Source organism: Balaenoptera ricei, chromosome 6, assembly GCF_028023285.1.
Source record: "Balaenoptera ricei isolate mBalRic1 chromosome 6, mBalRic1.hap2, whole genome shotgun sequence".
Taxonomy (NCBI): domain Eukaryota; kingdom Metazoa; phylum Chordata; class Mammalia; order Artiodactyla; family Balaenopteridae; genus Balaenoptera; species Balaenoptera ricei.
In genome coordinates this window covers 42,033,702-42,058,990 of record NC_082644.1, presented here as the reverse complement: position 1 = coordinate 42,058,990, position 25,289 = coordinate 42,033,702, and the positions used below count along the sequence as shown (strand labels likewise).

Below are 25,289 nucleotides of genomic sequence, written 5' to 3'. Positions count from 1 at the left end.
TTATCAGTAAATACATTAGTATTTAGTAAATGAACTCTGCCAGAAGTGTAAATCTCTCCTCAAAATGTTCAAATATACAAGGTTATTTTATTTTAACTCTAATGAAAATATTATATTTTAATTTTATCAAATTATATGAACACAGAAGAGTATATATGTCGTAAGTATGCAGCTTAATGAATTTTCACAAACTGGGTCATCCATGTAGCCAGTACCCAGATCAAGAAAAAAAATATTACCAGCACTCCAAGAGCCCTTTTTTGTGCTTCCTTACAGAACTGTCCTCCCACTACCTGGATAATCCTAATTTCTAAAAGCATAAATTAGTCTTGCCTGTTCTTGAATTTTATTGTGAATAGATTTATACGGTATCAATCTATTTTGTGTCTGGCTTCTTTCTCTCAAAGTTATGCTTCTGTGATTTAACCAAATTATTATGTGTAGTTGTAGATCACTCTTTCTCATTGCTATATGGTGTTCTATTAAATGACTATTTCACTTTACCTGTTCTCCTATTGATGGCCATTTGGGTAGTTTAAGATTTTGTCTATATGAATATTCCTACTATGAACCTTCCAGTGCATGTATTTTGGTAAAAATATATATCTTTCTGTTGGGTATATATATCTAGGAATGGAATTTCTGAGTCATAGGGTATACATATGAACAGCTGTAGTAGATACCAACAGTTTTCTAAAGTGGTTTATATTCCCACAAGGACTGTGTGAGAGTTATTGTTCTTCTGCATCATTGCCTTGCCAGTCTCTTTCATTTTAAGTATTGTGTTTTATTTAATTAATTAATTAATTAATTTTTTTTTTTTTGGCTGCGTTGGGTCTTCGTTGCTGTGCGCGCGCTTTCTCTCGTTGCAGTGAGCGGGGGCTACCCTTCGTTGCCGTGCGTGGGCTTCTCATTGCGGTGGCTTCTCTTGTTGCAGAGCACAGGCTCTAGGTGCGCGGGCTTCAGTAGTTGTGGCGCGCAGGCTCTAGAGCGCAGCCTCAGTAGTTCTGGCGCACGGGCTTAGTTGCTCCGCGGCATGTGGGATCTTCCCAGACCAGGGCTCTAACCTGTGTCTCCTGCATTGGCAGGTGGATTCTTAACCACCGGGCCACCAGGGAAGTCCCAACTATTGTGTTTTAAATTTGCACTTCTCTAATGACTAATGGAGTTGAACATCTATCTTTATTTTTTATTTTACTCTTAGCATTTGGATATTCTCTTTTATGGTGTGCCTGTTTAAGTCTTTCGCCCATTTTTATTCTTTTGTCTTTTTCTTATTAATTTGCAGGAGTTCTTCATATACTCTGGGTAAAGATCATTTCTTGGATATATGTATGGTGAATTATCTTCTTCTACTTGTGCTTGTTCCCTGTCTTAATGATGTCTTTTGATGAACCAGAAGTTCTTAGTTTTAATGGAGTCAAATTTATCAATGTTTTCTTTTGTGGTTTGTGCCTTTTGTGTCTTATTTAAGAACATTTGTCTTCTCCAGTGTCATGAAGATATTGTGTGTGTGTGTGTGTGTGATAAAATATATCTAAGTGTACAGTTCAGTGGCATTGTAAGTACATTCATGTTGTTGTGTAACCATCACCACCATCCATCTCCAGAACTTTTGACATCTTCTCAAACTGAACCATTAAATAATAACTCTTTACCCCCTGCCCCTCTTCTAGCTCCTGGCAACCACCATTCTACTTTCTGTCTCTAAATTTAATTATTCTAGGAAACTCGTATAAGTAGACTCATACAGTATATGTCCTTTTATGACTGGCTTAACTTAGCATAATATCTTCCAGGGTTCTCCATGATCGTAGCATGTGTCAGAATTTCCTTCCTTTTAGAGGCTAAATATTCCATTCTGTGTATATATCACATTTTGTTTATCCATTTTTCCATTGATCGATTCCTGGGTTGCTTTCACCATTTGGCTGTTATGAATAAGCTGCTATGACTATAGGTGTGCAAATATCTGTTTGAGACTCTGCTTTTGATTCTTTTGGGTATATACCTAGAAATGGAATTGCTGAATCATATGGTAATTCTATTTTTAATTTTTTAAGGAACCACCCTATTGTTTTCCATAGTGGCTGCACCATTTTACATTCCTACCAGCACTGCACGAAAAGTGTTTCCAGTTTCTCCACATCCTCACCAACATTTATTTTGTTGTTTTGATTTGTTAATAGCCATCCTAATGGCTGTAAAGTGATATCTCATTGTGGTTTTGTGGTTTAGTCATTATGTTTCCTTAATGACTGTTGCTGTTGAGCATCTTCTCATGTGCTTATTGGCCATTTGTAAATTTTCTTTGGAGAAATGTCTACTTGTCTTTTGTCTGATTTTTAATCCTGTTGTTGAGTTGTATGTAGTTCACTATATATATTCTGGATATTAATCCCTCATCAGATGTATGATTTGCAGATATTTTCTCCTGTGGGTTGCCTTTTCACTCTGTTGATAGTGTCATTTGATGAAACATTTATTTATTTATTTATTTTTATTTGGCTGCGACGGGCCTTAGTTGTGGCATGCGGGATCTTTGTTATGGCATGTGGGATCTTCCGTGGCGCACAGGCTTCTCTCTAGTTGTGATGTGCAGGCTCAGTAGTTGTGGTGTGCGGGCTTAGTTGCCCTGTGGCATGTGGGATCTTAGTTCCCCAACCAGGGATAGAACCCATGTCCCCTGCATTGGAAGGTGGGTTCTTAACCACTGGACCACCAGGGAAGTCCCTTGATAGTGTCATTTGATGCATAAACATTTTTAATTTTGATGTAGTCTAATTTACATTTTTTTCTTTTGTTGCTGTGCTTTTGATGTCATGTCCTAGAAATCATTGCCAAACTGAGTGTCATGAAGCTCTTCCCATTTTCTTTTAAGAGTTTTATAAATTTACGTGTTATATTTAGGTCTTTGATCCATTTTGAGTTAATATTCATATATGGTGTAAGGTAAGGGTCCAATTTCATTCTTTTCCATATAGATAACCAGTTTTTCTATCATTTGTTGAAAAGACTGTACCTTCCCCATTGAATGGTCTTGGCACCCTTGTCAAAAATTATTCGATCGTATAAGTGAGGGTTTATTTTTGGGCTTTCTGTTGTGTTCCATCAATGTATGTCTTTATGCCAGTATCACATTGTCTTGATTACTGTAGCTTTATATTAAGTTTTAAGATCAGGAAGTATGAGACCTCCAAACTTTGTTCTTCTTTTGCAAGATTGTTTTAGCTGTTTGGAGTCCCTTGAGGTTCCATATGAATTTTAGGATGACTTTTTCTATTTCTGCAAAAATGATCATTGGGATTTTGATAAGGATTGCATCAAATCTGTAGATCGCTTTGGGTAGTATTGACAGCTTAACAATATTAAGTCTTCCAACCCCATGAACATGGGTTGTCTTTCCATTTGTTTGTGTCATCTTTAATTTCTTCCAACAGTGTTTTGTAGTTGTCAGTGTATAAGTCTTTCACCTTTGGTTAAGTTTATGCCTAAGTATTTTATTATTTTTTTTTATATAAATACTTTATTACAAAAATACATGTGAGAATAGAGCATCATACAGCATGCGTTTTATTTCTTCCTTTTTTTTTTTTTGGCTGTGCTGTGGAGCATGCGAGATCTTAATTCCCCGAACGGGGATCGAACCCGTGCCCCCTGCAGTGGAAGCTCAGAGCCCTAACTACTGGACCGCCAGGGAATTCCCTATGCCTAAGTACTTTATTCTTGCTGATGTTATTGTAAACAGAATTATTTTCTTAATTTCCTCTTTGAATTCATTGCTATTATTTACTTTTTTTTTTGCAAGTGATTTTTAGATGTTGATTTTTACATCTTGCAATATTGCTAAATTTGTTTATTAGTTCTAACGGTTTTTGTTTTGTGTGGAATCTTCAGGGTTTTCTATTTATAAGATCATGTCTGCAAACAGATAATTTTTTCTAACTTGGAAATTTGGATGCCTTTTATTTCTTTTTTCTTGTCTAATTGCTCTGGTTAGGAATTCCAGTGTGAAGATATTCTTTTATGTTTTCGTCTAGAAACCTTTATAGTTTTAGTTTTGCAGTTAGGTCTGTGATCTATCTGTAAATGATGTGAGACAAGGTTCAAGGTTAATTTTTCTATGTGGATATCCAGTTGCTCTAGTACCATTTATTGAAAACACTACCCTGTCACCCACTGAATTGTAGTCTTGCTTTCATTGTAAAGTAGGTGATTCTGTATATATCTGTTTTTGGATACTCTCTTCTGTACCATTTGTCTGTTTGTCTAGCCTTGTACCAATAACAGTCAATAACTATAGCATATGGTAAGTCTTGTAACCTAGTAGTGTATTTTGGGAACAAAAAGGCTTTACTTTCTAAGCTGAAAGAAACATTTTTATATCATTCTGTTAAAAAAATAGAGGACTATCAGTATTAATACTGAGAGTTACTTCTCCTTAAGTATCAGAAGTTTACTTTTAAGAGTCCAGGGGACTTCCCTGGTGGTCCAGTGGTTAGGACTCCGTGCTTCCACTGCAGGGGACACGGGTTTGAACCCTGGTCAGGGAACTAGGATGCCACATGCCCCGTGGTGCAGCCAAAAAAAAAAAAAGAGTCCAGTAAGAGCATCAGGGATTTCCTGTTATTTATATTTCATCTTAACTTTAGAATAATTATGTTAAGTATTATAGTAATTCTAAATTAACTTTTTATATTGAGATTTGTAATCAATAAAGACATAATTTCTTGACTTTAAAGCCTGTGGCACATATTATAGCATCACTAGGTATAGCTATTCAATATATTAATTACATACTGTTAATGAACTATTTAAGTTTGTAATGGTGGTTGGCAGACTTTTGAAACTTTCAGCAAGTTAATAAGAAAACATGTTTTGATTGCTTTTGCTATCATGTTGGAAACATATCCTATAGCAGATGTGAGCTGATGACATAGCAGAAAAACTCAGCAGTGGGAGTATCCTCATTTCACACTATCTTCAGGCACTAATCCAAATGGAACAGCAACTCTACATTTGTTGTCAGCTGACCTATTACCAAATATAGTTGTGTTTAGGACTGGGAAGCTTTTTCTTAACTTACTCATATTAATAACCAGGTAGCAGGAATAATTAGAATATATTCTCTATTCATATTTGTTTTTTGTTATGTTATAGCTGAAATTCCATATGAAAATAATTAGTGGGATAACAAAATTACTTTAATGTTGCACATTGGGTTAGCAAAATTTTGTCCCAAGCTGATGAATACTTCATTTCCATATATTAATGTTATCTAAATTAGTTTTTGGTGTTATGCATTTTAGGGTTTCTTTTTCTTTGCCCAGAAGTTTTTGGTTTTTGTAATGTGTCACATCTGGGGAGAAGATTCTTTAAAGAAGAAAAGTATTCTTTAAAGAAACAGGGAAAAGTTATAATGAGAGCACATTAAGTTAAAAAGAAGATGAGAGGAGCTAAGGAGTATAAGAAAGAATGGGCAGAAAAGCTAGAGCATGAGGAGACAGTGGAATTGGTGAAGCCCAGTGAATACATGGTTAGACAAAATGATAAACATTGGGGAGATGCTTCTTGGTAGTCAGAAATGTGGACTGGAAGATAATCTGTTCCTAAGTTAAAAGTCGTCTGCATTTGTGGCTGTACATGCATCTCACCTTCTAATTTTACAACTGAGTGATGAAATGAAATGATGCATATGAAGCATTTAACCCAATGCCTGCCATTTAGTACATACTTTGTATTATTTATTCATTCATTTATTTATTTATTTATTTATGGCTGCATTGTGTCTTCGTTGCTGTGCGTGGGCTTCCTCTAGTTGCAGAGAGTGGGGGCTACTCTTCGTTGCGCAGGCTTCTCATTGCTGCGGCTTCTCTTTGTTGTCCAGCACGGCCTTTAGGCACGAGGGCTTCAGTAGTTGTGGCACGCGGGCTCAGTAGTTGTGGCTTGCAGGCTCTAGAGCGCAGGCTCAGTAGCGGCACACGGGCTTAGTTGCTCCGCGGCATGTGGGATCTTCCTGGACCAGGGCTCGAACCCATGTCCTCTGCATTGGCAGGCGGATTCTTAACCACTGTGCCACCAGGGGAGTCCCAGTATCATTGGTTTTCAACAGTGATACGTTGAATGATTGAATAAATGAAAATATTAACATAAATGCTCAGTGTGTGAATAACTAAACATAGATGTCTGGTGAGTTCAGTGATTTCATTAAGGGTACACTTAGGAGTAACCTGAGCATTTTAGGGAAAGCGTATGTGGTAATGGTACAGAAAATATTTTGGAGATACTTCTTAGGCATTTGCAAGTTAGTCAAGAAAGATATAAGGAGTTGCCTTAAAAAAGAGTCCGAGTCTAAATTACTTGTAAAGCAATTTGTATGTTTTAAGGTGTGACTTTTCAGATTTATTTCCCATATTTCTTGATACAGTCATATATGAAATTTAAAACTGTACTTCATGAATAAATTTGTAAAAGGTGTAAAAGACCACTCTTCAGTACTTAAACCAAAAATCGCAAAGCTGAGTTTATTGCTTACTTAAGAGAGTTTTGCTGGTCAATCACAGTCTCTACACATAGAGCAGACTACTGATCTTATTACAGAGTTTTTGAGAAGTGTGAAGTTTAGGGATTGGTGGATTTTTCACAGTCTTTGTGGGGTTGGCATCAGCTGTGGAAGCATGGGTACTTGGCTGAGACCATTACTGATTGGTTGGTGTTCAGAAGTGTGTTTGTTGACAGGAGTGTGTTCCCAGTTGGCTGGCTTTCAGAAACAAGGGACTGTTACTGATAGGTTGGCTTGCCAAAACATACTCACCAGTAAAAGTTGTTTAAATGGGTTTAAAGTTGGTTCTTGTTCCGTACCTACAGAACTGTCAGGTATTGCTTAAGCAATTTAAAACTGATTCTGATTATATATAGAATGGATAAAAACAAGGTCCTACTGTATGTATAGCACAGGGAATTATATTCAGTATCCTGTGATAAACCATAATGGAAAAGAATATAAAAAAAGAATGTGTGTGTGTATGTACATATATATATGTGTATACACACACATATATGTAACTGAATCACTTTGTTGTACAGCAGAAATTAATCAACTATACTTCATTTTAAAAAACTCATTCTGGTGGCTCTTTGTTACTGTGGCAACAGAACAATCTATCTTTTGCTACTAGCATATGAACTCCTTTTTATTCTTGGAGATCAAGGATTGTCCAGTTCTTCACCACTGTTGTTGATTCTTCTTGAAGATGAGGTTTGATCTTTTTCTCCTTGAAAGTGAAATCTGATTTTCTTTTCAATTGTCTATAAGCATCTTTACCCCTTTATCCAAAGGAAGAGTCATTTCCCCCAACATTATTTGAATCTTTCTCCTACTTATTTGAAATGTTGCCTTTATTGTTTTCTGAATAACTTATTCTATATCATTGATCTGTGTGTAGTGTCCTCCTTTAATAGCATCTTTGTAGGATGTTTTTCTGTCTGCTAGTGTGAACCCCTCCCTGTTATTGGTTTTTATCAAAAACAGTATTATTTTCAAGTATTTTCTCTTTCACATGAACTTTATTATCACCTTGCCAAGTTCCATCATGTTCACGTGGTTAATAGTGGCATCTATTGCTATCATAATGGTATGATTATGTTAGTTATGCAAAGCACTGTAATGCTTTTAAAAAATAATTGTGTATTAGTCATCTCATTTTTTAAGCTTTTTGTATGTTTGAAATTTTCCATAATATGAAATTAGAAATAGGAGTACAGTAAACTCTTTGTGTACCCATCACTCAGCATCCATAATTAACTCATAGCAAATATGTTTAATCTATACCTTATCTACTCCTCTTCACATTATTTTGTAACTGATTATAGACATCATATCATTTCATTTGTGAATATTTCAGAATATATTTCTAAAATATAAGGGCCTCCTTTAAAAAAGTAACCACAATGCTATTATTACAGCTGAAAAAGTTAATTCCTTAATATCCAGTCAGTGTTCACATTTCCCTTGTTCCTTGTTATAAACTTATAAATAAGTTTATAGTTTGTTCAAATCATACCCTAAGATTTACTAGGATTGGGAATGGATAAGAGCAAGTTTTATACTTAATTAAACTTTAAAAAAATTCACCGATATAATTATGGGTGAACATATATATGAAATAATATGTTTAAATTATTAATAAGGTTCTGAAAAAAAGTAATAATGGTAAAACTGAATATCAGGGAAGCACTGTAGCAGAATATTCCCCTTGATTTTAACTTCAGCTAAATTCTTTAGGATTGTAAATTCCATTGAAGGAGTTATTATAACAATTTTAAATAGCCTTACAGGGGTACACCACCCAATGTTACCTTTTTCAGTTGTAACATAAGCATAATTCAGGCATGATACATTCTTTTTTTTTTTTTTCCCAGCTGCGCCACGTGGCTTTCGGGGTCTTAGCTCCCCGACCAGGGATTGAACCTGGGCCATGGCAGTGAAAGTGCTGAGTCCTAACCACTGGACCGCCAGGGAACTCCCAGGCATGATACTTTTAAAAATCAAAAATAGTTTTTGACTTTATTCTGGAGATGCTACTTTTAAAAATTTTGTGGCGATAAGTAGTGTTCAAGGTACAGAGATAAAGATAAAAGCTCAAAATATTAGTAGATGCTTAGAGAAAATATAGAAACCCAATTAACAATAGTAAGTAATTAATGTTTATTAATTATGTTTAAGTAAAAAGTAATTAGGATTTGTAAAGCTTTTAGAAAACTGGTTCCATAAGATTCAAGTTCTTCAGGTTGGGAAGAATCTCTCTAGTTGTCTTTTCTAAAGCTGGTAGTGTTATAATCAAAAGGCAGGTAAGTAAAAGCGATAAAACAAAGCGAAAATGAGCAGTCTATAAAAGAGGCTTTTTATTAAAGGTTTTCTGACATAACCTCTGCCAGTTTAATTTGCAGTTTTTAAACAAAACTCTTACATATCTTTTATTATATGTTAAACACTGTTCTCATGCATTTTACACAAGCATTTACTCATTTAATTCTCATACCAAGCTGTTTAATTAAATACTATAAGCTTTATTTTACTGATGAGGAAACTGGAGACACAAATAACTTACTTCAAAAAACAGCTAATGAATGGCAGAGCCAGGATTCAAACCCAGGCAGTCTAGCTTCTTGAGTGGATGTTCTTTACTACTCTTTCATATTGATGCATGTCATATGTTCTTTATAAATTTTCGTGCAACCATTCCTAGTTACTCTGCAAAGATTTCTTTTAATATAGTTAGTAGTCTAGGAAGACATTTTTGGGGACCTAAAGATTTGACTAACAATGCTAAATTTTATTGATTATTTATTTTTAGAAAGGATAATCTAATTTCCCATAGAAATATGTTAAAGGAGGTTACATTTTCAACGATCAGAGTTCCAATTTTGTATGGAAATTTTTACAATCCTGTTTTTTCAGATATGCATTATGTAACTATGTCACCATTACTAAAGCTTTCTAAAGTATATGCATATTCTGGAGATGAGGCTGATTAAATGAAAAAGATAGGAAACCACTCCTAACTTACGTCTGTCTTTTATCCCATTCAATCCATCTTTTACAGTGCTGTCCTAGAGTCATTTATTCTAAAATAGACATCTTGCCTTTGATTTTCTTTTTCTTTTTTAATAAATTTATTTATTTATTTATGGTTGTATAGGGTCTTCATTGCTGTGCACGGGTTTTCTGCAGTTGCGGGAAGCAGGGACTACTCTTGGGGTTCATGGGCTTCTCATTGCGGTGGCTTCTCTTGTTGCGGAGCATGGGCTCTAGGCGCATGGGCTCAGTAGTTGTGACCTACGGGCTTAGTTGCTCCGCGGCATGTGAGATCTTCCTGGACCAGGGCTTGAACCCATGTCCCCTGAATTGGCAAGCGGATTCTTAACCACTGCGCCACCAGGGAAGTCCCTGATTTTCTGACTTTATGTAGTTTCCCACTAAAACACCTAAACAAGGCTTCATCCTACCTTCATCCAGTCTTCTATCTCCTGTAGTTACCACCAGGCATCCCACTAGCCATAGCTGACCACTCCACATTCTTTGCACCTGGTGCCTTGCTATTTCCTCTGCTTTTATCCACCCAGGGACCTACTTAAACAACACCTAGCCATGGTACCAATACTTTATAGGCTTTCAAAGTGTACAATTCAGTGGTTTTTTATTCACAAGGTCATACAGCCATCACCACCATCTAACTCCAGTTTATTTCATCACCTCCAAAAGAAACCTCATATCCATTAGCAGTCATGCTCAGTTCTCCCCTACCACCCCTAATGTCCTTTTATTATTCCTGGATACAATTCAGAATACTGATTGCATTTAGTTGTCATGTCTCCTTAGTTTCCTCCAATATTTGATGGTTTCCCCATCTTTCTTTGTTTTTCATGACCTTGACAGTTTTGAAAAGAAGTGGTCAGGTATTGTGTAGTATGTCCCTCCATTTGGGTTTGTCTGATGTTAGTCTCATGATTAGACTGGCTTATGGGTTTTGGGTAAGAGCACCACAGAGATGAGCTGCGTTTCTCACCACATCTTATAATCATGATTTCAGTGACTTAACACCAGTGATGTTAACCTTGATCACTTGGTTAAGGTGTTGTCTGCCAGGTTTCTCTATTATAAAGTTAGTATGTCTTCCTTTCCATATTCTTAAGAAGTGAGTCATTCAGCCCAGCCCACACTTGGGGGGAGGGGAATTAAACTCCACCTCCTTAATGGGATATATCTACATATATTTTCTGGAGGAAGATAATATATGCTGTAAGGAAGATTTGTCCCTTCCCCAATATTTTTTCATTCAATAATTTATACCAATATGCACTCATTTATTTATTTTATATCTTGGGTTATCATCCAGTACTATGAATTGCTTTACTTTTGGCCAGTATGGGCTCTTTCAGGTTGGCTCCTATGGCTTTTTGTTGTTGTTTGCTTTTTTTTGTTTGTTTTTTGTTTTTGACATGCCTCCATATTTTTTCTTTAGCATTTCCTTACTTTCAGGCACTATAAGATGCTCCATGCTCATCTTGTATTTTCCTTGCCCCACATGTAGAATCAAGTATTTCTCCAAAGAGCCTTGTTTCTTTTTATTAGAAAATGGTATTTTGAAACCAAGATATGAGGAACTGGGTATTCTTGTTGCTATTGAGGTGTGACTGCTTTTGGACTCCAGTTTTTTGTTTGTTTGCTTTAATTTTTATTTATTTATTTATTTATTTATTTATTTATTTATTTTAAAGTTTTCCCGGATGCTCCCCGACTCCCTGACTCCTTCCATCCTGGGCCACACCCTAAACATTCCCTGTCACTCGCTCTTATGGTTTCAATACTGAAACTTCATTCACTTGCTGAAATTCTTTTTTTTTTTTTTAATTAATTAATTATTTATTTATTTTTGGCTGTGTTGGGTCCTTGTTTCTGTGCGAGGGCTTTTCTCTAGTTGCGGCAAGCGGGGGCCACTCTTCATCACAGTGCGTGGGCCTCTCACTATTGCGGCCTTTCTTGTTGCGGAGCACAGGCTCCAGACACGCAGGCTCAGTAGTTGTGGCTCACGGGCCTAGTTGCTCCGTGGCATGTGGGATCTTCCCAGACCAGGGCTCGAACCCGTGTCCCCTGCATTGGCAGGCAGATTCTCAACCACTGCGCCACCAGGGAAGCCCTATTTATTTATTTTTAAAGATTTATTTATTACTTATTTTTGGCTGCATCAGGTCTTAGTTGCAGCATGTGGGCTCTTCGTTGCGGTGCACAGGCCGCTCTCTAGTTGTGGCGTGCAGGTTTTCTCTTCTCTAGTTGTGGCGCTTGGGCTTCTCTCTAGTTGTGTCGTGTAGGTTTTCTCTTCTCTAGTTGTGGTGCGCAGGCTTCAGGGCACATGGGCTCTGTAGTTTGCGGCGCGCAGGCTCTCTAGTTGAGGCGCATGAGCTCAGTAGTTGTGGTGCACGGGCTTAGTTGCCCTGGGGCATATGGGATCTTAGTTCCCTGACCAGGGATGGAACCCGCATCCCCTGCATGGTAAGCATTGTAAAGCGGATTCTTTACCCCTGGACCACCAGGGAAGTCCCTGGTTTTTTTTTTTAATAAGCAGCTTTATTGTGATTTTAATGTATATATACAACTCACTCATTTAAAGTACACAATTCAGTGGTTTCTAGTATATTCATAAAATTGTGCAACCATCACCATAATCAATTTTAGAACATTTTCCTCATCCCCAAAGCCCTATACGTTTTAATAGTCACCTCTGTTTCCTCCCAATTTACCCCCAGCTGTAGGCAACTACTAATCTCTTCTGGACATTTCATAAATATGTGGTCTTTTGTGACTGACTTCTTTCACATAGCTAATGTTTTTGAGGTTCATCCACATTGTAACATATATCAATACTTCATTATTATTATTATTATTTTTTGGCTGCACCATGTGGCATGTGGGATCTTCCCTGACCAGGGATCGAATCTGCACCCCTTGCAGTGGAAGCTCGGAGTCTTAACCACTGGACCACCAGGGAAGTCCAGTACTTCATTCCTTTTAACTGCCACATAATATTCTAGTGTACGGATATATACCACCTTTTGTTCATTCATTTCCTCAGGTGATGGACATTTGGGGTTGTTCTACATTTTGTCTATTATGCTGCTGTGAACATTTCTGTACAAGTTCTTATGTGGATGTAATGTTTTCATTTCTCTTGGACATATACCTGGTAGTGGACTTGCGTGGTACATGGTAACTATGTTTATTCTTTCAAGGAAATGCTAGACTGTTTTTCAAAGTGGCTATACCATTTTGATCCCTTCCAGCAATGTATAAAGCGTTCTAATTTCACGACATCCTGGCCAAACATTTTGTGTGTTTGTTTGTTTAATTAATTAATTAATTTACTTTTGGCTCTGTTGGGTCTTCGTTGCTGCGTGTGGGCATTCTCTAGTTGCGGCGACTGGGGGCTACTCTTCGTTGAGGTGTGTGGGCTTCTCATTGCGGTGGCTTCTCGTTGCAGAGCATGGGCTCTAGGCACGCGGGCTTCAGTAGTTGTGGCATGCAGGTTCAGTAGTTGTGGCTCACTGGCTCTAGAGCGCAGGCTCAGTAGCTGTGGTGCATGGGCTTAGTTGCTCCGCAGCATGTGAGATCTTCCTGGACCAGGGCTTGAACCTGTGTCCCCTGCATTGGCAGGCGGATTCTCAACCACTTCCCGCGCCACCAGGGAAGTCCTGAAGACAGAATTTTTGAGAATCCTGACTCTGCCATTTTCACTGCTGTCCTTAGCTTATTTATTCTTACCTTGTCCTTTCATTCCCTTCTTCACTCCCTTTTACTAGTACTGTTAGATGAGAATTTGTCTGGATTTTTTCATATGTGAAATGTGGGATACTGCCAAAGACATTCACTGTAGCAGTATTTACAATAGCAAAAGAGTGAAAAACAACCCAGATATTCCAAAATAAGGAAGTAGTTTTTTTTTTAATGGTTCATCTATATATCTGTATGATGGAACATTATGCACATACTAACAATCATATATACAAAGGAAAATGTTTATGATATGATACAGATGGAAAAAACAGAGTATAAAATAAAGTATATTCAAGTTTTTGAAAATAAGTTTTGTAAAGAGATGAGCATATATAAGCATCAAAAACTCTTGGAGGAGCCATATCAAAATGGTAGCATTTGTTACTTCTGGGTGGTAAACGGTGTTAAGTAAAGCAAATTATCTTTGTTCTGTATTATGTACCATAAGGTTGTATTAATTATTTTTTGTTATTAAAATAAAATGTACCCATTAATGTGACACACATATTAAACTGTTTTTCATTCGTGTGTTCATTTATATAACTGTTGAGCTTTGGCAATTTAACATTAATTTTTATAAATATTTAAAGAGATAGAAGCACATGCTAATAATAACCCTGGCATTGGGGCTAACAAAATATATATGAGCTATTTTAATCTCCAGAGTCTACTGTGTAGAAAGGAGTTTTGTTGCGCTGGAGTATATCAGGGTGAATTGTTAGTTAGATGAATAACCTGTAGTCTTACTTACTAGCATTTCATTCTTTTTCTCTACAGGCGCATATTAAATTTCCTATTGACTACCCATATTCACCACCTACCTTCAGATTCTTGACCAAAATGTGGCACCCCAACATTTATGAGGTAAGAGATGTCTATTATGAATTTCTCTGAAGATTTAAGATACTATCCTTTAAAATAGCCTCCATAGCTCAGTATGCTGTGGTAGCTATGCTGTAGCCACAGAGAAGTATTCATGGTTTCCCATTTTTGGTTAACAGTCTGTAGTTGAATTGCTCAAAAATTGAGGGTATTTTTTTTTTTTTTTAATTTATTTATTTTGGCTGTGTTGGGTCTTCGTTTCTGTGCGAGGGCTTTCTCCAGTTGCGGCAAGCGGGGGCCACTCTTCATCGCGGTGCGCGGGCCTCTCACCATCGCGGCCTCTCTTGTTGCAGAGCACAGGCTCCAGACGCGCAGGCTCAGTAGTTGTGGCTCACGGGCCTGCCGCTCCGCGGCATGTGGGATCGTCCCAGACCGGGGCACGAACCCCTGTCCCTTGCATTGGCAGGCGAATTCTTAACCACTGCGCCACCAGGGAAGCCTGAGGGTAGTTTTTTAATACCAGTGTATATTATGGTTAATTTAAGGTTGAGGCTTTAAACCTTTGCTGCTCATTGCTAAGATTATAATTCATATTTGTTAACATTTACATTTTTTTAATTTAGTAGATAAAGTCATGCAAATTTATTTGTGTACCTATCCTCTAGCTTCACAGCAAGGGTTTGTTTGTTGCTTTGATCAGAGATTCAACTTTTGGACAGGAGGGGGTGGGAATTTATCCTACTATATTTGTACTGGTGTCCTTTAAGGAGTTGCTGCATACCAGTTGAGAGCCTCTTTTGGAATAAATCCAAGGTTAGGTTCTTCTACTAGACAAGTCCACATGCCTGGGAAAATGATTTGTAGCTTTTTTGATGAAATGTACTTAGCTTTGTGCTAATTTATAAGGATGCTGGAACAATGCATTATGTTTCTCAGGATATATGTCAGGCCCACTAAAATATCCTTTGAATCTACTCCTTTACCATTCTGTAATCTTTTTCATTGCAGTAGTGCTGTGAAGTTGTAGCTGAGGCCCAGGCATTAAAATTGTTTTTTAAAATTTGCAGCCTTAGTCATAGTTCTTTTTTTGGTCAGGTGGTTTTTGGCAAGCACCTTTGCTCCAGAAACAGAGCTACAGAGCCTTTAAAATGCTTATAGGCAAGGGATGGAGAACTTACTCTATAGTCCTGAATTTGGATCTCAGTCTATAAATGAGCACACTGGGGTAGCTTTATTATTTTTCACAACCTGCTTTTTCTGTCAGTCATTATCTTCATTTTTCTTTCCTTCTTAAAACAGGACAAACTAGTGCTCAAAAGGTGATGCATAGTAACATTTCCAGAAGTAGGTTCCCAGAATATTGTTTTCTTTAGTATCTTTAGTATTTGACATAATCATAATACAAATAAACAACAATGAATATGTCGTACTATTCTATATAACAAAGTTATCCTGTTGTAGGGAGAGACTGTAGAAATAATTCACTGTTCATAAGTTCAAACTGGGTTTAATACACATAGAAATATTTTTCTGTCCCTGTCCATTTAATAATCAAAAATTCTTGCCTTCAAAACTATGTGGTATAAAGCAACTATACTCCAATAAAAATTAATTTAAAAAAAATTAAAAGGAACGTGAATCCAAGAAAAAAAACCCAACTATGTGGTATGTACAGATTTTAGATAGCAAAAGAGAAGTGAGAAGACTCAAGCTTTTGTCTTGTTACTGAGAACTAATTCACCTTAGAGCCATATATTCGCCTGTTTCCATCTCAGTTATCTAATTCTCAGACCCTTCTCAACAAAGAAGCAAAAAGGAAAAAAAAAACCCAAAAACAGGATAAAGGATTCAAAGCTCTTTCAGAAGAAGGTGTAGATACACTCCCCTTTCCACTGCTTTTTCACCACTTAGGTAGGCTATTTAGTTCTGTCTCTTAAGATTTAGCATTGGATCATTATTTTTTAAAATATTTTTCATATTCATAATAAAATTTTCAGCAGTAAAATAATACATGCATATCTTATAAATATGCAATTGTTTCCCATACCATAAAAGTTCTGTTTTTAAAGAAGTGTTAAGTCCTAGTTAGGAATTAAATTTGATATAATCAAATGAGTCACAAGAGACTCTTCTCACAAATTAATAATATGTTAATTTACTTTGCTGCATTCTGGAAATGGTATCAGAATTGAACTTTTTGAGGGCCCAAGTCAGTATTTGTGATTTTAGACATTAGGGCCCATGGTTCTTAGCCAAAGGGATATTCCTGGAAGTTGCTCTCTCCTCATCCATCTTATGTTGTCACCTAGAAACACAATGGACCTCAATGTCAAATTGCTCTGGTCACCAAATTGTTTACTGCAGAGTTATTTGTAACAGAACTGGGGATTAAATGGGGGAACAATGGCAACAATGTCGACAGCAACAAGACAAAAATACAAAAGCAAAAGCCTACACAAATGCCAAAATATGTGAATTGATGAGTTTTTGTATATTAATAACTTCATGAGTATTAAAAATATAAGGACTATTTTTGGTAGAAAATAGTTTTATTTTATCAGGTTTTTAAAACTATAAGAGCTTTGGTTACAGTTTTATTAAATACATTCACAGACACATTACTGCAGCCGCAAAAGTTATAAATACTGCTGTGTTATTTGAATGAATTTAATTAATTTAACATTTCTAATATCATTGCCACATTTGTGAAATTTATAAATACCAAGGGGAAGCTTGGAGAACAAAATAAATTTAATATGAGCTTGTCATCAATGATCATACGGCACAATCTACTCCTTCTTGCTTCATAATATGTTGAGTGATCTCAATAACAGTTTCCTGGTTATGTTTGTTACTGTGTGCTCAGAAGTAGATAACCAATGAAGCCCATTTGCTTCACAAACCGTGTATTAAAATGAGGTTTTTGTACACTCTTCACTGTGAACTTCAGAGCTATGGCAACTCAGAACCTCACTGCTCTTAGTATGTATTTATTTAAATAATTCTTTTGGTAATAGACTAATATTTAGAATAGTTAGTTTTGCCACAAAATTAAATGGAAATTATACAGAAGTATTTAGCATTTGATGATCCTTTTATTACTAGTGAGTTGTAGGACACAGTATGGCTCTTTCTTTTAAAAAATAATAAAGATGTTGGATTTTTTTGAAGGAGTATACAGATTTTTCCTGTATAGTGTTTACAGATGAATGTCACAGGTGTAGTCATGAAATAAATGTTACAGTAAGATGGTGTATTTTAGGATACTTGATAGCCAGTAGGAAAATATTTTGCTGTTTTACGTAAGGTTCTAGTTCTGAATAGTTATTCTTGATTCTAGACTCAGATGATTCTCAAGACATTATACTAATCTCTGTAGCCACTGACACGGCAAGGATATACCAATTTGGCTACTATTCCACTATCATTAGGGCATGGTGTTCTTAAATGTTATTGTTTTAATAATGATTAAAAATAGATCCTACTGTTTTAATATAACTCCGGCTGCCATAACAAAATACCATAGATGCATTAGCTTAAAACAACAGAAATTAACTTTCTCACAGTTTAGGAAACATAGTTTCTACTGAAGACTCCTCCTGGCTTATCTCTGTTCTTCATGTGGCTTGAGAGGAGAGAGAGCACAAGCTAGCTCTCTGGTGTCTCTTACAAGGTTTTTAAAAAAAATTAATTAATTAATTAATTATTGGCTGCATTGGGTCTTCGTTGCTGTGTGCGGGCTTTCTCTAGTTGTGGAGAGTGGGGGCTACTCTTCATTGTGGTACACAGGCTTCTCATTGTGGTGGCTTCTCTTTGTTGCAGAGCACGGGCTCTAGGTGCATGGGCTTCAGTAGTTGTGGCACATGGGCTTAGTTGCTCTGCGGCACGTGAGATCTTCCCGGACCAGGGCTTGAACCCATATCCCCTGCATTGGCAGGCGGATTCTTAACCACTGTGCCACCAGGGAAGTCCCTCTTAAAAGGTTTTAAAAAGGTTTTTGCCAAGTCTGCAGAGCAATTGCTTTTTGGAATAGTAAAATTTAGGCTATGTAGGTGGAAAATGGGTCTGATTACATATAGTTTATGATCTTTGTATTTATTTATATGGATGATAGGCCATTAGGAGCGAAGTGGATGAGACCCACAATCAGCGCTTCGAAAACTGAAAGAACTCAGTGTATCAAGAGGTCCTTTACAATAAAGCTGTAATTATAAATTATATTTTGAAATTACACAGAAAAGATCAGGTAAAAGCAAAGATACTGTGTCAGTTGGGAGTCTCCAGAGAAACAGAACCAATAGGATATATAGAGATATATGTAAGAGGAGATTTATCATAGGAATTGGCTCACGTGGTTATGAAGACTGAGAAATCCCACAGTCTGCCTTCTGCAAGCTATAGAGCCAGGAAATCTGGAATTATAATTCAGTTTGAGGCCGTAGGACTGGGAGCTGTTGGTATGAGTCCCAGAGTCCCAGGACCCAAGAACTAGGAGTTCAGATGTAGCAGCCCAAAAAGAGAGAGAATTTGTCCTTCCTCTGCCTGTTTGTTCTGTTCAGGCCCTCAAAGGATTCGATAATGCCTATCACATCATCATGATGAGGGCAAGTCTTTTTTACTCAATCTACCGATTCAAATACTAATCTTTTCCAGAAACACCCTCACAGATACACTCAGAAATAATGTTTTACCAGCTATCTGAGCATCCCATAGCCCAGTCAAGTTGACACACAAAATTAACCATCACAGATAGCTCTCTTTTTCTACCATTCCCCCCTTGTCATCCACATTATGGTCCTTCTGTACTCTGTGTACATCATTATGTTCTCATGGGGTATAATTTGACTGGCACTACACTTGAATCCTTGAAATAGCAAGTTGTTTATAGTAAGGGTTTACGCCCTTCTTCTTTCATTACACGTAGTAAAATTATATTTAGATAGAAAAACAATGGTAGCCCAGCTGGTTCTGCTTCATCTCCTCTGATCATTCAACACACACTTTTCTCTCTAATTAAATTATTATTCTTTTCTCTGTTGAGTGGAATTATCTCAGAGCTTCTGTGGTATTTCCGTAATTTCTTTGAGAATTTAGTTTAATGGTTTTTCCACTCAAGAATCAAATAATGAACCCCCAAAAATACATTAGGATTGATTACAAAGTTGGAATATTACATTCTCTGATGATCTTTCAAGACTAGGACAAACTGCTTTAGTTCATTATTCTTGAACTCATTTCATATAAATTTTAAATACAGAGCTTCCAAATTATAAAAAATTTAGAATACGTTTTGTTAAAATGCTTTGATTTCAATGTCTATGTTATAAACATACTAAAATATTAAGTTTAAACCCACTAATTTTAAAAATTATTTTGAAATAATTTTGGACTTAAAGAAGAGTTTCAAAACTAGTACAGAAAGTTCTCATATACGTACCTTTTACTCATTTTCTTCTAATGTTAATATCTTTTACAATCATGGTACATTTATCAAAACCAAGAAATTAACTTTGGTACAATACTATTAAGTAAACTAGACTCCATTTGGAATAAAGTATGGCATGGGGAACCTAAAACATGTATTACTTGTCCTTAGCTAGGTGAGACAAACTCTATTTCTGTATTGTGTTATTAAACCATCGGAAATAACATGCTTGAACTCTGATGTTAATTCACATAAAGGTGCTGAGTGCTGTGTTAAGGTTTTGTTATATTATCAGAATTTATTGTGTTCATTTTTTAAAATATGCATTTGATGAACATTTTAAATTTACATAATTTTACTCAGTTGTCTTTAAGAAGGGACCTGAATAAAACAAAAGATTCTTCAAATGAATGAATGCTTGCTTAATCAGCTAATCAGAAATGTGTTATGTAATATATTTTATTTGCTTTAGCTACTAGGATAAATTGACATAAATAACTTCTCTTTGGTACCTGGTAAAATATCTTTGTTTTCTTTCAGTGGTTTTTATCATTAAAATAACTCATCATTAATTGACTTGTAAAATATTCTTTATTTCTAAAATATTAGAGAAAAGTTTAGTGGTAGAATGTTCCTATAAAACTTCTAAAGTCTACAATGTGAGTTTCATCTTGGCTTATATGAACCAAATGAGTAAGGTAGAAAGTTAACAGAAACCAGAAGACTTTGACTCTGATTTGGTGTTGAAAGTTTTCCTAATAAATGTAATTTAGTATTACACATTATTAAAGGTTTGAACTCTATCTTGTGCTTGTTTAGATTTAGATTTTGCTTCTTTTTCCTCGTATTTTTTTCTTTTAAAAAATGTAAATAAAGATGCCAGTTTGCTCTATGAAGATATATATACCTTAAGTATTTAACTATAGATACATTAGCCACCATTTAGAACATGATGATATTTGGGCCACCAAATTTGTCCTTTTTAGAGCAGAGCTCTGGTTTGTAAATAATTTGTGACAAGCAGGATTTTGTGTATATTTATGTAATTATATTCATGGATTTGAGATATTATGCATTCTCTCTAACTTTAAGGTATAAGGAATAGGTTTCTCTAGGCAATGATGTCCCCAAATTTGGCAGCTTATCAGAATCATGTGGAGCAGTTGTTAAAAATAAAGAATACTGGAGATTTTGGTTTGATTGGATTTAGATAGGGCCTAGGCTATATAGCCTTCATTTTACATCTTAGAACTGCCTTTCTGGAGGCCTAGAACTTCTCCCATTAAAAAAAAAAGGGTGGGGGGGCTTCCCTGGTGGCGCAGTGGTTTAGAATCTGCCTGCCAATCCAGGGGACATGGTCCCTGGTCCGGGAAGATCCCACATGCTGCGGAGCAACTAAGCCCGTGCACCACAACTACTGAGCCTGTGTTCTAGAGCCTGTGAGCCACAACTATTGAGCCCACGTGCTACAACTACTGAAGCCCGCGTGCCTAGAGCCCGTGCTTCGCAATGAGAAGCCTGCGCGCTGCAATGAAGACCCGACGCGGCCAAAAATAAAAATAAATAAATTTATTTAAAAACCCAATAATTTATTGAGATAAAATTTCATATACATAAAATTAACCATTTAAAGTGAACACAATTCTGTGACATTTAGTACATTCCCAGCGTGGTACATCTAACACCTCTATTTGTAAAGCATTTCCATCACTCCAACGTAAAACATCTTACCCATGAAGTGATTCTTCTGCATTCCCATTTCTCCCTAGTCTCTGACAACCACCAGTCAGGTTTATGTCTCTTTCCATTCTGGATATTTCATATAAATGGAATCATACAATATGTGACCTTTTTTGTGTGGCTTTCACTTAGCATAATGTTTTGGAGGTTCCTCCATGTTGTAGCATGTATTAGTACTTCATTCCTCTTCATGGCTGAATAATATTCCACTGGATGGATATATATCACAGTTTATCCATTTCTCTATTGATGGGCATTTGGTCTGTGTCCACCTTTTTTTTTTTTAACATCTTTATTGGAGTATAATTGCTTTAAAATGGTGTGTTAGTTTCTGCTTTATAACAGTGAATCAGCTCTACATATACATATATCCCCATATCTCCTCCCTCTTGCACCTCCCTCCCATCCTCTCTATCCCACCCCTCTAGGTGGTCACAAAGCACCGAGCTGATCTCCCTGTGCTATGCAGCTGCTTCCCACTAGCTATCTATTTTACATTTGGTTGTGTATATATGTGCATGCCACTCTCTCACTTCATCCCAGCTTACCTGTCCCCCGCCCCGTGTCCTCAAGTCCATTCTCTACGTCTGCGTCTTTATACCTGTCCTACCCCTAGGTTCTTCAGGACCATTTTTTTTGTGTCCACCTTTTGTATATATAAATAGTGCTGCTATAACCGTGTGTATACATGTACTTGTTTAAATACTTTTTTCACTTCTTTTGGTTGTATACCTAGGAAGGGAATTGCAGGGGTCAAATTGTGATCTTGTGTTTTACTTTTTGAGGAACTGCCAAACTGTTCTATAGCAGATGAACCACTTCACCAACCACCAGCAATTTATGAGGGTTCCAGTTTCTCTACATCCATCCTTATTTTGCAGTTTTTAATTTTTTAAAAAATTTTTATTTATTTATTTTTGGCTGTGTTGGGTCTTTGTTTCTGTGCGAGGGCTTTCTCTAGTTGTGGCGAGTGGGGGCCACTCTTCATCACTGTGCGCGGGCCTCTCACTGTCGCGGCCTCTCTTGTTGCAGAGCACAGGCTCCAGACGCGCAGGCTCAGTAGTTGTGGCTCACAGGCCTAGTTGCTCCGTGGCATGTGGGATCTTCTTAGACCAGGGCTCGAACCCGTGTGCCCTGCATTGGGAGGCAGATTCTCAACCACTGCGCCACCAGGGAAGCCCGCATTTTTTAATTTTAATTATAGCTATCCTAAGGGGATATGATGTGATAACTCACTGTCATTTTGATTTGTATTTCCCTAATGACTAATGATATTGAGCATCCTTTCATGCTTATTGTCTGTTTATGTATCTTCTTTTGAGAAATGTCTGTTCAGGTCCTTTGTTCATTTTTTAATTGGCTGGTTTGTCTTTTTGTCATTGAATCATAGACGTTCCGTATATATTATGGACATTAAATTCTTATTAGATGTATGACTTGCAGATACTTAGGTTGTTTTTTTCACTTTCTTTGGTAATGTCCTTTGCACAAAATCTTTTCATTTTAATGAAGTCTAGTTTATCTTTTTTGGTTTCTTGTTTGTTGCTCATGCTTTTTGTGTTGTACCTAAAAAAAATCCATTGTCAAATCCAAGGTCATGAAGATTTTACACACACACACACACACACACACACACACACACCTTCTTTTTAAGAGTTGATGATTTTAGCTCTTAGATCTTTGTTCCATCTTGAGTTAATTTTGTATATGGTATGAGGTAGGAGTTCAGTTTCCTTCTTTTATTTTTGGAAATCCAGTCCCAGCATCATTTGCTGAAGAGACTGTTCTTTCCGCATTGAATGGACTTAACCATCTTGTCAAAAATCAATTGGCAAAAAAAAAAAAAAAAAAAAAAATCGGCAATGTATGGGTCCATTTATGGACTCTCAGTTCTATTGCCTTGGTCTGTATGTCTATCATTATGCCAATCCTAAACTGTCTTCTTGTCTGTAGCTTTATAGTAAGTTTTGAAATCAGGAAGTGTGAGTCCTTCGACTTTATTATTCTTCTCCAAGATTGTTTTGGCTATTGTGGGTCCCTTAAATTTCCATATAAGTTTTAGGAACAGTCTGTCAGTTTCTACAAAAAGGGAAGCTAGGATTTTGATTGGGATTGCATTGAGTCTGTAGCTCAAACTGGGGAATATTGCCAACATCAAGTCGTCCTACCCATGAATGCAGGCTGATTTTCTATTTATTTAGGTCTTCTTTAATATCTTTGAGCAATGTTTTGTAGCTTTCTGTGTACAGGACTTTCACCTCCCTGGTTAGATTTATTTCTAGATATTTTATTCTTTTAGAGGCCATTGTAAATGGAATTGTTTGCTTAATTTGTTTTTTGTTGTTGTTAATATTTATTTATTTAATTGTGCTGGGTCTTAGTTGCAGCAGGTGGGCTCCTTAGTTGTGGCATGGGAACTCTTAGTTGTGGCACGCATGTGGGATCTAGTTCCCTGACCAGGGATTGAACCCCCCAGCCCCCTGCGTTGGGAGCGCAGAGTCTTAACCACTGTGCCACCAGGGAAGTCCTGCTTAATTTTTTTTTAGGTTATTCATCACTGGTGTATAAAAATGAAACTTTTTTTTTTTTTTTTTTTTTTTGCCACACTACACGGCTTGCAGGATCTTAGTTCCCCGACCAGGGATCGAACCTGGGCTCTTGGCAGTGAAAGTGCGGAGTCCTAACCACTGGACTGCCAGGGAATCCCAAAATGAAACTGATTTTTGAGTGTTGATCTTGTATCCTACAACTTTGCTGAATTGATTAGGTCTAGTAGCTTTCTTGTGAATTCTTTGGAATTTTCTTTGACATTTGCAATGGAAATAGATTTACTTCTTCCTTTTCAATTTGTACACTTTTAAATTTTCTTTTTCTTCTCTAATTGCTTTGGCTAGAACTTCCAGGACAGTGTTAAATAGCAGTGGTGAAAGTGGGTGCCCTTGTCTTATTTCTGATCTTAGGAGGAGAGTTTTCACCATTAATTAAGTATGCTGTTTATTAGCTGTGGGTTTTTTGTTTTTGTTTTTTTAAATAAATCCCCTTTACAATTTTAAGATAGCTAGAAGGTAACTATAGTTTTCTGAGTGTTTTTATTATGAGAAAGTGTTGGGTCTTGTCAAGTGCTTTGTCTGCATCTGTTGAGATGCCCATCTTTTAATATGTCATTTCTAAGCACAGATCTATTTTTGTCATTTCACCACTAAGAAATTTTACTTACACACATATTAAACTCTGAACAAAGTAACATACTCCTGGCCTAATATTTGTGCTCTATTTTTCATTCAAACTGTGTTCCTGACTCCTGTGGTAGGTAGAATAATGGTCCCTCAGAGATGTCTACATTCTAATCCCTGGAACCTGTGTTATGTTAGATTACATGTTAAGAGGAATTAAGATTGCTTATCAGATGACCTTAAACTAAGATTATTCTGGATTATCTAGGTGGGCCCAGTGTAATCACAAGGGTCCTTTAAAGTGGAAGAGATAGGGTAGGCAGAAAATGAGAGTGAGGAGATGTGACTTTGGAAGAAAGGCTCAAAAAATGCAACATTGCTTGCTTTGAGGATTAGAGGAAGGGGGCCAAGAACAAAGGAATGTGGGTGGCCTTTAGAAGCCAGACAGGGCAAGGAAAGGGATTCTTTCTTAGAGCCTCCAGGAAGGAATGCATTGCTGCCCACACATTAACTTTAGCTCTGTGAAGAGTAGTGTCAGACTTAGACCTACAAAACTGTAAAATAATAAATTTGTGTTGTTTTAAGCCACTAAGTTTGTGGTAATTGGTGTAATAATACAAAATAAATGTAACTGCCTGAACATATTTTATTTATGATGTTGGTTTCTTCAGGCAATCGCATGTCTGAATTTCCCTTAGGTTATTAAAATTGTAATCATTATTGAAAGCCCATCTCAAAGCTTCCTCCACCATTAAGCTTTTTGTTTTTCTTCCACACCATCTCCCAGGTGTCCTCTCCA

General features: G+C 36.7%; 1 protein-coding gene across 1 annotated transcript in view; it reads left to right on the top strand.

Moving 5' to 3' along the window:
• UBE2R2 (ubiquitin conjugating enzyme E2 R2) overlaps window positions 1-25,289 on the top strand; it is an 88,228-nt gene that overhangs the window by 48,305 nt on the left and 14,634 nt on the right. The window contains exon 2 of the mRNA XM_059924594.1: window positions 14,108-14,194. Within this exon, the coding sequence (XP_059780577.1) occupies window positions 14,108-14,194 (87 nt within the window). The remainder of the gene's footprint in view (window positions 1-14,107; window positions 14,195-25,289) is intronic.